This window comes from Astyanax mexicanus, chromosome 6 (genome assembly GCF_023375975.1).
Source record: "Astyanax mexicanus isolate ESR-SI-001 chromosome 6, AstMex3_surface, whole genome shotgun sequence".
In the NCBI taxonomy this organism is placed as follows: Eukaryota; Metazoa; Chordata; class Actinopteri; order Characiformes; family Acestrorhamphidae; genus Astyanax; species Astyanax mexicanus.
This window is the reverse complement of record NC_064413.1, coordinates 1,996,941-2,009,428: the sequence shown is the minus strand read 5'-3', so window position 1 is coordinate 2,009,428 and position 12,488 is coordinate 1,996,941. Positions and strand designations below refer to the sequence as shown.

At 37.0% G+C, this 12,488-nt stretch overlaps 1 protein-coding gene across 2 annotated transcripts in view; it reads left to right on the top strand.

The window, feature by feature from the left end:
- The window catches only part of atp8b2 (ATPase phospholipid transporting 8B2), a 57,393-nt gene that overhangs the window by 27,107 nt on the left and 17,798 nt on the right, over positions 1–12,488 (top strand). For both annotated transcript variants that reach the window (XM_049479977.1, XM_049479976.1), the window contains 10 exons: positions 1,690–1,898; positions 3,313–3,347; positions 4,613–4,781; positions 5,646–5,834; positions 7,049–7,164; positions 8,489–8,653; positions 9,257–9,368; positions 10,301–10,406; positions 10,494–10,719; positions 11,440–11,623. In XM_049479977.1, the coding sequence (XP_049335934.1) occupies positions 1,690–1,898; positions 3,313–3,347; positions 4,613–4,781; positions 5,646–5,834; positions 7,049–7,164; positions 8,489–8,653; positions 9,257–9,368; positions 10,301–10,406; positions 10,494–10,719; positions 11,440–11,623 (1,511 nt within the window). The remainder of the gene's footprint in view (positions 1–1,689; positions 1,899–3,312; positions 3,348–4,612; positions 4,782–5,645; positions 5,835–7,048; positions 7,165–8,488; positions 8,654–9,256; positions 9,369–10,300; positions 10,407–10,493; positions 10,720–11,439; positions 11,624–12,488) is intronic.

Here is a 12,488-nt window from a genome sequence, read left to right as displayed (position 1 = left end):
TATTTTATATGATTTTAAACATTTGTTTTTTCACACTTTTTTGAATCCAGGAATTGTTTATTTTATTTGTTTTGTTTGTTTATTTATTTTTTGTTTGTTTTGCTGTTTTCATGTTTTCCTCAGATCGTCTAGGGCAGGTAAGATCCCATTGGCCCCTGGTCCCACCTGTCTAAAACACTAGTGCCCCATTTATCCCCATTTATTAACCCACAGAGTCCTGCTTAACTACTAGACCCAACTTAGCTCCAATAAACAGGTTCTAACTGATAGGGTTGCCCTGACTGTATGCCTACTGTGTTATTTTATTATTATTAAACTAAAATTGACTAATACTCCCTTTTACCCACCTCCCAAAACATTACTATTATATAATAAATACTGTATATAAACACAGTACTGTTAAAAAGCCCGCGTTTTAGAGGGTAAGTACTGCATACTTACAGAGTAAGAATGGTAAAACACTGTACACTACATAATACAGCCTGCTGCTCCCTGTTGTTTTTGAGTACTTACTGAGTAAGTACTGTGTACTTAGGGAGTAAGAACAGTAAAAATCAGGTGAGGTGTGGGTTTATTAACCATTAATATACAACCTTGTGCCTTCTGTGTATTAATGAATACATTTTCTTTAAAATTTCAGCATTCCTGATTGTGTTGTTATAGATATATAAATATTATTGTATTTTAGTCTTGACATTACAAACTATACGTTTTCTTCTTGCTCCACCCTGACTGAAGTTACACTGTAATTAAAGGGAACATAACCTCTAAACCGCGGGCTGTATTATAAAGCTTTACCCATTATTTTTTGCAACAATTCATTTTTTTCTTAGTTTTCCAGTGAAATAATAATAATATAAACATTATTGACTGTCTGCCTAAGGAGAACACATGAAACTGCCTGTACATAAATGTTTTATTAATATCATTATAAAAAAATTGAGGAAACCAGTTGCCTTAAAATAATGATTAAGTAATGGGTAATGAAAACTTAAGTTAGCATAACTTAGAACATCACGTTACTATAACTAAAGCAGAAATTGATTTAACTTTTTTATTTTTGTTAAACTGTAAGACCGGATAAGTTGAGTTTATTTAATTTTTAAAGGCAGCCGGTTTGCTCAATTTTATACTAATGAGGAATAAAAACTTGAGTTAGTATGAATTAAAACATCAAGTTATTACAACTAAAGGGGAAGTTGATTTATTTGTAAGGTAGCCCAGGGGGGAATCACTACACACTGATGGTGAGTGTTAGTCAGAAACTGTTGGACACGCCCTGTATGCAAATAGATTGTGACAGAAGCCAATGGAAAATAAGCTGTTAATGGCAACAGATTAAACTCAGTTATTATATTAAGTTGGTTCAACTCAAAGATCTCAGTTTGAATAGTACAGTATATGAGCCCAAAAATGTTTAACTAACTCAAAATAGTTGAGTATTGTTTAGAAATATCCACTTTTTAAAATCATTTGCTTTAATCCAGTTGTAGTGCTGTTAAACACTTATAGATACAGCAGAGGGCTGTTCTACTGTCTGACTCAGCTGTGCTGCAGAATCCCTCAGAGCTACAAGAGTGTAGGAGTGTGAGGTGTGTGTTTGAACGTGCCACATTAAAGTCGTGTTGATGCGTGTAGAGGTATTCTATGATCTTTATCTCTGTCTCTTTCTCTCTCTTTGTACTTCAGTGTGGAGGTGATTCGGCTGTGTCACAGTTACTTCATAAACTGGGACCGCCGCATGTTCTGTAATCGCAGCAACACGGCAGCAGAGGCCCGGAGCACGACACTAAACGAGGAGCTGGGCCAAGTGGAGTACATATTCAGTGACAAGACTGGAACCCTCACCCAAAACATCATGACCTTTAACAAGTGCTCCATCAATGGACACGCCTACGGTGAGACTCTCACAGAGAAACTAACACACCCACATATTCATATCCACCCACACTAATTTCCATTAATGTATTAATGCCTTGCTAATATATATATATATATATATATATATATATATATATATATATATATATATATATACACAGCTCTGGAAATAATACAAAAATAAGAGAGCACTTAAAAATGATGAGTTTCTTTGATTTTACCAAATTAAAAACCTCTGGAATATAATCAAGAGGAAGATGGATGATCACAAACCATCAAACCACCAAACTGAACTGCTTGAATTTTTACACCAGGAGTAAAGCAGCATAAAGTTATCCAAAAGCAGTGTGTAAGACTGGTGGAGGAAGGAGAACATGCCAATATGCATAAAAAATGTGATTAAAAACCAGGGTTGTTCCATCAAATATTGATTTCTGATCTCTTAAAGCTCTTAAAGTTGTAAATAAGAACTTTGCATTATTTGAGGTCTGAAAGCTCTGCATCTGCAACTGATTCAGAACCTGTGGTTCCTGAACCTGAAGTGGTCTCTTTATTTTTTTTTTTTTTAGAGCTGTACTGGTCATCATGTAGTGTCAAAAACCATATAAGCAAATCTATTCCAGATTAATTTTGCATAAACTGGTGTCCCAATGCTTTCGTCTATATAACATAACTGGTAGAATATTCACTTTATTGTTATTTTAGCCTGCATTCATTTCTAAAATCAACTGTGAAAAGGTTTTCCTATTTTTCCATGCAGAATTCTTTCAGCACATTGAGATTTAAGGGGTTTATGCACATAATCTCATCATCTCCAAAGAATTTAGGTCCAACATTTTACTTGACTCTTTTAAAACAATCCGTTAAAGTAGTGGATTGACTGAAATGTATTTGGGTCATTGTCATGTTGCGTGGTTCACATCCAGCTTCAGTTTTTGGACAGATAATCTCATAATAATGTCTAATCTTCCTCAAACACTATCTTACACATGAAAGAATTTGTGGTGGATTATATGATGGAAAGCTTGCCAGCATCTGCAGCAATGCATCAATGCAGTCCCGAAACCATGACCTTTCCACATCCATTCTTCACAGATGATCTGTCAGAAACCACATTAGCAAGTCTATTAGAGATAACAGCACAGCCACAGACTATGATATGAATGTGTGATAGTGTAGGCATGCTGTTTACAACACTGCTCATATATTTAATATACAGTTCTGTTACTTCTATTACTGCGTTAACCCTGATCTTTAGGTGAATTATAGGAAATAATGGGGAGAAAAAGATTGAGTTTTAACTAGATCATTCCTTATTTAATTGTGTAACACATGTCTATGTTAACCTGGGGAACAAACCCTACAAAATACTGCAACACACAGAAAATCTAGCATATCTAACTAGTTATCTCTCTCTCTTTTACATTACAGGTGAAGTGATGGATCCTCTTGGAGCTCAACATAAGGTAAGTGCAGATATACCAATTATACCATATAACCAATCAATAAGTCATACTTTTAAATAAATAACAGCGTATTTCAATGTTTTATTGGGCAGTGTGTTCATAGTTAGCATCTGTCTAGCACCTGTATGCTATCCTGGATTTGAGTTTTTCCTATCTGATGTGTGGTTAGCTCTAGTTTGAGGTAGTCCAGTTTGTTTTTGAAGGAGTGAATTTTGAAGCATGAGCAAGAGAGGTTAAAACCTGGGCAAATATGGGTCTAATCTATAATGGATAGCTGTTTTCTTCCTTTGCTTTATTTTCCTCTCTCAAAAAATATGAGCTTCTTTTCTTGTGGACACTGGCACATAACAGTGATAGAATTGTACAATGTGTAATTTTAAAGAACATTATTTTGTTATCAGGAGATCGCCTGTTCGAATCCTATTTATGTAGCTTGCCATCAGCTACCGGAGCCCCGAGAGAGCACTATTGGCCTATGCTCGCTCTGAGTGCATAGATGGTGCTCTCTCTCCTCTCATCACACCAACATGGTTCATACGATCATGAAAAACCTGGAAAAGTCATGGAATTTGAAAATAGCAATTTCCAAGCCTGGATAAGTTTTGGGAAAATAAAAATACACAGAAAGTTTTGGAAAAGTCATGGAAATTTGGTCTATAATCCTGTGTTTCAATTTATCGATGGAAAAAAATATATTTTGAGCTAACAAATACATTAATCAGTTGAACAATTGATTTTTTTGTTATTTAAAATGTTGTGTCTGATTCATTTTTGGCCTACTATAATCAATTTAGATTATAGTTTTATATAATTATTATTTTTCATGTCTGCCCTGATGTTTTAAAAATCGTACAGTCATGAAAATTAGCTTGAAGGCGCGGAAAAGTCATAAAAAAATATATAAAAAGTCTATTAACCCTGTCTAGTTTGTTTTTAAAGCAGTGGACGTTGTAACATGAGCAAGAAATGTTTAAAACTGGAAGATTATGGATCTAGTCTATGGCAAATAACAGTTATAGAGTTTTACAATGTATAATTTGATGCTACATAAACTTTTTTTTAAGAAATATTAATTTTAAAGGCTTGGTGAGAGGATGGGGTTATTGATTGCAGGGTTGTGGGTTCAATTCCCAGGTCTGCTAGAGCTGCTACCATTAAGAAAGCCCTTAACCCTCTCTTTATATCAGAAATTCATGTTCCTTTGTACTGTATTTAGGTTAATAATGTGCAATACGTCAGCTCATGCTATGATGGCTTTTTCTCAGAAGGCCCAGCCGCTGGACTTCAGCACGTGGAATCCTCTGGCTGATCGGGATTTCCGTTTTTACGACGCTTCGCTGCTGGAGGCTGTGAAGGTGGGGGAACCAGCGGTGCACGAGTTCTTCCGCGTGCTGTCTCTCTGCCACACGGTCATGAGCGAGGAGAAGAGCGAGGGTAACCACTTCAACCTGCACCATTACTGCACCCACAAACCCAACGCCTGGTTTACCTCACATAGCTTAAAAGTAGGCCTCACATGTCCTCCTGTTTCTGCAGTTCTCATGAATAGGAAAACAAAAAAAACAGGTTCATGATAATCAGATCTGCCAACTTAAATGCACTTTTAAATGATTGACATCAATTAATTTAGCCAATAAAACACATATTTAAGTCTTTAGCAGGGGTGTCCAAACTACGGCCCGCGGCCCGTTTCCTTTTTTGGTGCGGGCAAAAGAGTCTAAAAGCAGAGAGAGTGCGCATTTCTAGCGCAGAAAAACGGGCCAAAGAGTCTAAAAGCGGAGAGAGTGCGCATTTCTAGCACAGAAAAACGGGCCAAAGAGTCTAAAAGCGGAGAGAGTGCGCATTTCTAGCACAGAAAAACGGGCCAAAGAGTCTAAAAGCGGAGAGGGTGCGCATTTCTAGCGCAGAAAAACGGGGCAAAAGAGTCTAAAAGCGGAGAGAGTGCGCATTTCTAGCGCAGAAAAACGGGCCAAAGAGTCTAAAAGCGGAGAGGGTGCGCATTTCTAGCGCAGAAAAACAGGCCAAAGAGTCTAAAAGCAGAGAGAGAGCGCATTTCTAGCACAGAGAAACGGGCCAAAGAGTCTAAAAGCGGAGAGGGTGCGCATTTCTAGCGCAGAAAAACAGGCCAAAGAGTCTAAAAGCGGAGAGGGTGCGCATTTCTAGCACAGAAAAACGGGCCAAAGAGTCTAAAAGCGGAGACAAACAACAACAAAAAAAGTTTGGACACCCCTGGTCTTTAGGTATAAAAACAGCCTAATTTTTAATGTTTAGTCTTTTTTTTTCATTTTCTCTGTACAGGAGAGCTGTATTATAAAGCTCAGTCTCCTGACGAGGGCGCTCTGGTGACGGCAGCTCGAAACTTTGGCTTTGTGTTTCGTTCTCGTACGCCTGGAACCATCACCACGCAGGAGCTGGGCAAAGCTGTAACCTACACACTCCTCGCCATCCTAGACTTCAACAACATCCGCAAGAGAATGTCCGTCATAGGTGTGTCATTTACCCGAAACCAAAAAAAACTGCACTATGTAATGCCATGTTTTGGACACAATGAGGCCTTTTTGTCAATAAAGAAAGCTTAGTATTTTAGTCACATACAGCCCTATTCCTATCCTAAGTCCCTTTTCCTCTCTCGTGTGATGGATGGCAGTTACAGGGTAAAACCGGATGGTGAGGTAATTCTCCTGCACCCTGTAAAAGTGCTTTTGTCGTACATGATGAAATTTGAACTCATTGAAAATTATGGCGCCCCGGCCTAGACGCTGAAATAGCTGTAGACAGCACAACGCCAGCCCTGCCAAGCCACAGCAATACATTAGTGCTGCTACAGTGTGTCAGAGGCTTGTAGTAACACTGAAATACGGCCCTCCGGTTTGTGGAAGTGAATGCTGATCATTGTGCTGCTGGCATTTAATTTGCTGTAATCCGTTGTTTTGTGGGAGTCGGTGTAAAAATAATGCTGCTGTTTCTTTTCACGTCACTAACTGACTGACTGGCTATTACGACTCTAGCGCAGGGGTCACCAGAGATAAGCAGTAGGTGGCGCTATATGGCTAACTAAAAAATTAGACCTTGTATTCATGAACATCAACAAATAATACATTTTAATTGTTTAAAAAAAAAACAATACATTTCTTACTCTCTCTCTTTTATGGGACATTTTTAGCCTGTACGTGCCAAACGTTTCTAAGCCTTAACATATAACAGAGATCCTATTTAAACCTATAGTTACTTACACACAGAGGTGGGTAGTCCAGGTCCAGAAAGTAAAAAACCACCCCAGGCTGTTCTAAACATACACCTACTTATCTCAATTGTGCTTCACTGGTGGTGTTCCTCCATAGACTAATTCTAACAATTGTATCCTTAGTTCCTGCCTCATTTGCTGGTATGATGATCTGTGAAGCCATTAGCCGCTAATGCTAATGCTCCATCCTTAGTGCTGGAGAAATTTGGGAATCTAAGCTTACTGTAAATAAATGGAAGTGCTTTACTCACCCAAATAAATGGTTTTCAGGAGAGAAATCTGTGTAGATTGACATGCAGTGCTTGTTTTACTTTAAATGAGTCTTTTTTTTAAATACAGTTTTGTTTACTTAACTTAGCCTTACTTAACTTAGATAGCTACCCCCTGCTCAAGCCGCTATGATCTTATTGGTAAATTGTTTGTTTTGTGTTTTTATGTGTTGTTATATTTGTTTTAGTGAGAAACCCCGAGGGTCGTATTCGTCTGTACTGTAAGGGGGCCGATACAGTTCTGTTTGAGAGGCTTCACTCGTGCTGCCAGGACCTCATGAACATCACCTCAGACCACCTCAACGTGAGTGTGTTCATATGTTTTTGTATTAGAGAGAAACAATTAAATATATCCTCTGAATCCTCTGAGGTTTAAAATGAGCTGATGCTCATTTACTTAATGTCTTGCAGTAGCTTCTTTATATTGATATGTGCTCTACAGAAATAGTGCAGTCATCTGTGCTTTATTCTAAACTACAGTCTGTTTATAAAGTAAATGTCTCCCTCTAGTGGTAGCACACCAAATGATGATTCAAAGCAGTTGGAAATGTCTTATTCAGGTTGGAAGTTGAGTTGTAAACAGGGTTCGTACGATCATGAAAAACCTGGAAAAGTCATGGAATTTGAAAATAGCAATTTCCAGGCCTGGATAAGTTTTGGGAAAAATTAAAGTACGCAAAAAGTTTTGGAAAATTCATAAAAATTTGGTCTACAATCCTTTGTTTTTTTCATTTATTGATGGAGAAAATGTATTTTGAGCTAACAAATACATCAGCTCAGAGTTAATTCAGTAATTTAGTTCTACACAACGGAACTCTTAGGATCTGAAACACATTTTATTATAAAAAAATTGCATGTCAACATTATCTGATTCATTTTAGGGCTATTATAATCAATTCTGTTTATAGTTTTAGTTGTTTTGGGGGGTTTTATTCTCCATGTGTGCACTGATGTTTTAAAAATTGTATATTCATGAAAATTTGCCTTGAAGGCATGGTAAAGTCATGAAAAAATAATAGAAATGTATTGCTTAAAAAGTGTATGAACCCTGTGTAAAGTTTAAAAATACAGTGATTTAAAAATAGTAGTTATTAAGAAGCATTTTATTAAGTACTGTAAAAAAAAATATTCACTACTTTAATTTTGAAAAACAGACGCTGATTATAAAGGGTAATTTTTGCAAAAAAAGATACACCTCATTATTTTATTTATAGAGCTAAAGTGGAAGACTCTATTAACTGCAATGTGATCTGTCCCATTAAGGAAATAAAAAATATATGTTTTAAGTGAGCAAATAATATCAACAGTATTAAAAAATGCACCTTTCATCTGTAAATTAAAATTAACAGTAGAACCTTTTCAACATCCTAAACATACAAGAGTTCAACAGTCAAACGTGGTGGAGGTAGTTTTATGGCTTGGACTTGTAAGGCTACTGTTTTTTAGTATGGTCTCACTAATCATTTTAAATAATGTACCTGATGAATGTAGCGACAGAATGAATACAGAAAAGGGAAAAATGAAAAGATCCAATAAAATCATCAGGAAAAAGACGACTGCAGCATGTTATTTACTTTATTTTCTTATTAAGGCTATCTTAATCAGTGCTTGTTTGTGTGTGAGTATAGGAGTACGCAGGTGACGGGTTACGGACGCTGGCTCTAGCCTATCGGGATCTCTCTGAGGAGCAGTGGGTGGAGTGGGCGGAGCGTTATCGGGGCGCTGAAAAGGCTACAGACTGCAGGGAGGACCACCTGGCTGCTGCTTATGAAGAGATTGAACAGGATATGATGGTAAGAATTAGGGCTGGGTGATGTAGATGAAAAATTATACTTCTATTGTTTTGGGTGGATGGCATTTCTCAATTTTATATAATACCATAAGGTCATAACAAAAAACACTTTTGAGAGAAAGCTACATATTCCAGATTTTATGCAGAGACTCTTATCAGTCAGCGCCATATCCTCTATATTAGAGAAGCCTTGTAGTTCTAGCAACAACTGAAAGGCAATTCAAATTACACTAATTATTTATTATAAAAATTTCCGCATTAAAAATACAGTGTGCTTTTGGAAAAGTGCATTAAAAGTGTTTAAGAAAAAAAGCAAATAGGTAAATATAAGGGCCGTTTAAGATTAACTTTTTCATTTTCTATAAATCTGTGAAGAAACAGGCCAGGTCTATTCTCATACCCATGTAACGGAGCGGATTGGTCAGTTCTGTTTAGAGTGGGTGTGTCCGCATTTAGTTTTTATGGTTTCATTTTATTACTGGTACCTTTATCTTTTTATACTGCTCAAATATTTGTATATGATACGTTAGACAAAGGTTTTAATGGGGTGTCCTAATTGTTTTCGCATGATTGTATTGGTAACATTTGCCTTAATGTCTTGTAGCTGCTGGGAGCCACAGCTATAGAGGATAAACTGCAGGAGGGAGTTCCAGAGACCATTGCTATTCTTTCTCTGGCCAACATTAAGATCTGGGTGCTGACAGGAGATAAGCAGGGTGAGTAGCATAAAAACTGCTTTTATTAATGAGACCAAAGTTTAACTTTTTGGCCTAAATGTTACAATTGTGTGTATGGTGTTACATTGTGGTGTATAAACCCACAGTGTACAATCAGACCAAACAGTCTGGATTTGAAATGGTGCAGATATTTGCAAAACGAGTTACACTGCAAAAATCCTGCAGAACAAACTAATAACAAGTAAAGGAAAGCATAATATTAATATGTATTTTTTTGCACTATGAGTTGCATCGTATTATAAGGCACACTTTCAATGAACGGCTATTTTCTGGTCTGTTTTCATACATTAGACACATCGGATTATAAGGCACATTTTAAGAGACACTATGAGAAATTTCTAATTTAGCAGGTCTTAAAAAAAAGTCAAGCTAAATAAACAAAACTGTAATAGCAATAAAAAAAAAATACTATTAAAGTCAAACGAGCAGTGGGTGTTAATCTACACAGATTTCTCTCCTGAAATGTTTATTTTTGTGAGTAAAGCGCTTTCTTTTATTTACATTAAGCTTAGATTCCCAAGCATTAGCATTAGCATTAGCGGCTGGCTTAGGGGCAGGCTACAGGTCGATAAATCTCTCTACCTCTGAACTGGGAAATAGCGGTTAGCGGCTAATGCTAATGCTACTCCTAACTAAACTGAAAATCCTGAATAACACTGCAGTTTGGCGGAGTGGATTTACTACTCCTTAATACCTGACTGGTAAAATACATATATAAGACGCACTGAATGAAAAAGGCGCACTGTCGATTTTTGGGGAAAATTAAAGGACTTTAAGTGCAGCTTATAGTTAAAAAAATGCGCTATGTACATTTTGTACCAGTTTACCAACACATAAAATAATCATATCATTTGTATTTTTGCCAGCGCACAGTTAATATGCCTTTCTGCCCTTCTCTGATTCTCTGCTAGAGACTGCAGTGAATATTGGCTATTCGTGTAAAATGCTGACTGATGACATGACCGAGGTGTTCATCATTAACGGACACACTGTTCAAAGTGTCCGCGAGGACCTCAGGTTAGTCCACCGCTCTATTTATCTGTCCACTAGTCCAGCTTACCTGTCTGTGCTCTGAAAATATCAATCCTTTTTTCTTTTGTGCAGAAGAGCAAGGGAGCGCATGATGGAATCAGCCCGCACTAGAGATGGAGAGAAAGAGGCGGAGACTCAGTGGGGCGGAGCCTGTTCTGTGGGTAATGGATACAGCAGTAGAGATGGGGCCAATTGGATTCCTGATCAGGAGAAATGTGCCCAGCCCCAAGCTCCTCCTACCTCAGTGCTGGAGTCCATCAGCGGAGAGTTCGCACTGGTGATCAGTGGTCACAGTCTGGTAAGCTCAGCCAACAGCCATCAGCATGTGTTATATTATAAAAAGCAATAATTGAGAAATTATTTCAACAAAATAAATAAAAATCTTAACAATATCTAAGAAATTTTAGTAAAATAACTGCAAAAACTGAAGGAAATTGCATAAAAATCCTAACAAAATGTGGAAAACCAACTCAACAACAAACAGCTCTGGAAAAAGTTAAGAGACCACTTCTGAATCAGTTTCTCCTAATTTGCTATTTATAGGTTTATGTTTGAGTAAAATGAACATTGTTGTTTTATTCAATAAACTACAGACAACATTTCTCCCAAATTCCACATAAAAATATTCTCATTTAGAGCATTTATTTGCAAAAAGTGAGAAATGGCTGAAATAAGTGTAAAAAAGATGCAGAGCTTTCAGACCTCAAATAATGCAAAGAAAACAAGAAGTTCATATTCATAAAGTTTTAAGAGTTCAGAAATAATCAATATTTGGTGGAATAACCCTGGTTGGTTTTTAATCACAGTTTGTTTTCATGCATCTTGGCATCATGTTCTCCTCCACCAGTCTTACACACTGCTTTTGGATAACTTTATGCTGCTTTACTCCTGGTGCTTGATTATATTCCAGAGGTTTTTCAATTTGGCACAGTAACTAAATAAAATTTGTCAAAATATATGAGATAAAGAAAGGTTATAAAACTCTAATGTTGTACTTTTTTTTGTATTTCTCCGGCAGGCTCATGCTCTGGAGGCTGATATGGAGCAGGAGTTTCTGGAGACGGCGTGTGCGTGCAGGGCAGTGATCTGCTGCAGGGTCACTCCTCTACAGAAGGCTCTGGTGGTGGAACTGGTCAAACGCCACAAGAAGGCCGTGACCCTCGCCATCGGAGACGGAGCCAACGACGTTAGCATGATCAAGAGTGAGTGAGAGACATAGAGCTGTGTGACCTACAGTAGTGGTTATCAGCGCTGAGTGATATATAGAGTTTTTAAGAAATATCAAAATACAGCTCTGGAAAAGATTACGAGACCACTTTCTGAATTTTCCTAATCAGTTTAATTCAGAGCTTTCAGACCTCAAATAATGCAAAGAAAACAAGTTCATATTCATAAAGTTTTTTAAAAGTTCAGAAATAATCAATATTTGGTGGAATAAACCTGGTTGGTTTTTAATCACAGTTTTTTTAATGCATATTGGAATCATGTTCTCCTCCACCAGTCTTACACACTGCTCTTGGATAACTTATAATTTGGTAAAATCAAAGAAACTCATCATATTTAATTGCTCTCTTATTTTTTTTCAGAGCTGTATATCATAAATCGCCATTCTGCAAAAAATATTAAGATATTATTTTTTTATGCATATATTATTTTTTATGCGTCTAAGTATCATTTTTTTTAAAGTTGCCAGGAAGAAACTTCCTTCCTCAGAAGCCTGACCCTTTAAACCTCTTAACTCAGGAAGCCAAAGAATCCTTCTTCCCCTTCTGGTTCTCTGTGTGTTGAGAGAGTTCTGGAAAACTGCTTATTTGAGATTAGGACGGAAGGTGGACATTAACAGCTAACAGCTCAGAGTTGCTTTAAAGCTGTAGTTTGCACATTGTTTTGGGTCAGGTTTGTGCATCCACTCCAAATATAATAGACTGACATTGGTTGTACTGAACTATCAGTAGAAAAGAAGCTTTTGTTTTGGCAAAATTAGCTAAAATGAGACACAATGACATGGATAAGTCAGTTTTTTACAAAAAAAGGAACATAAATCTGAAAAAAATAAATAGAAATTAT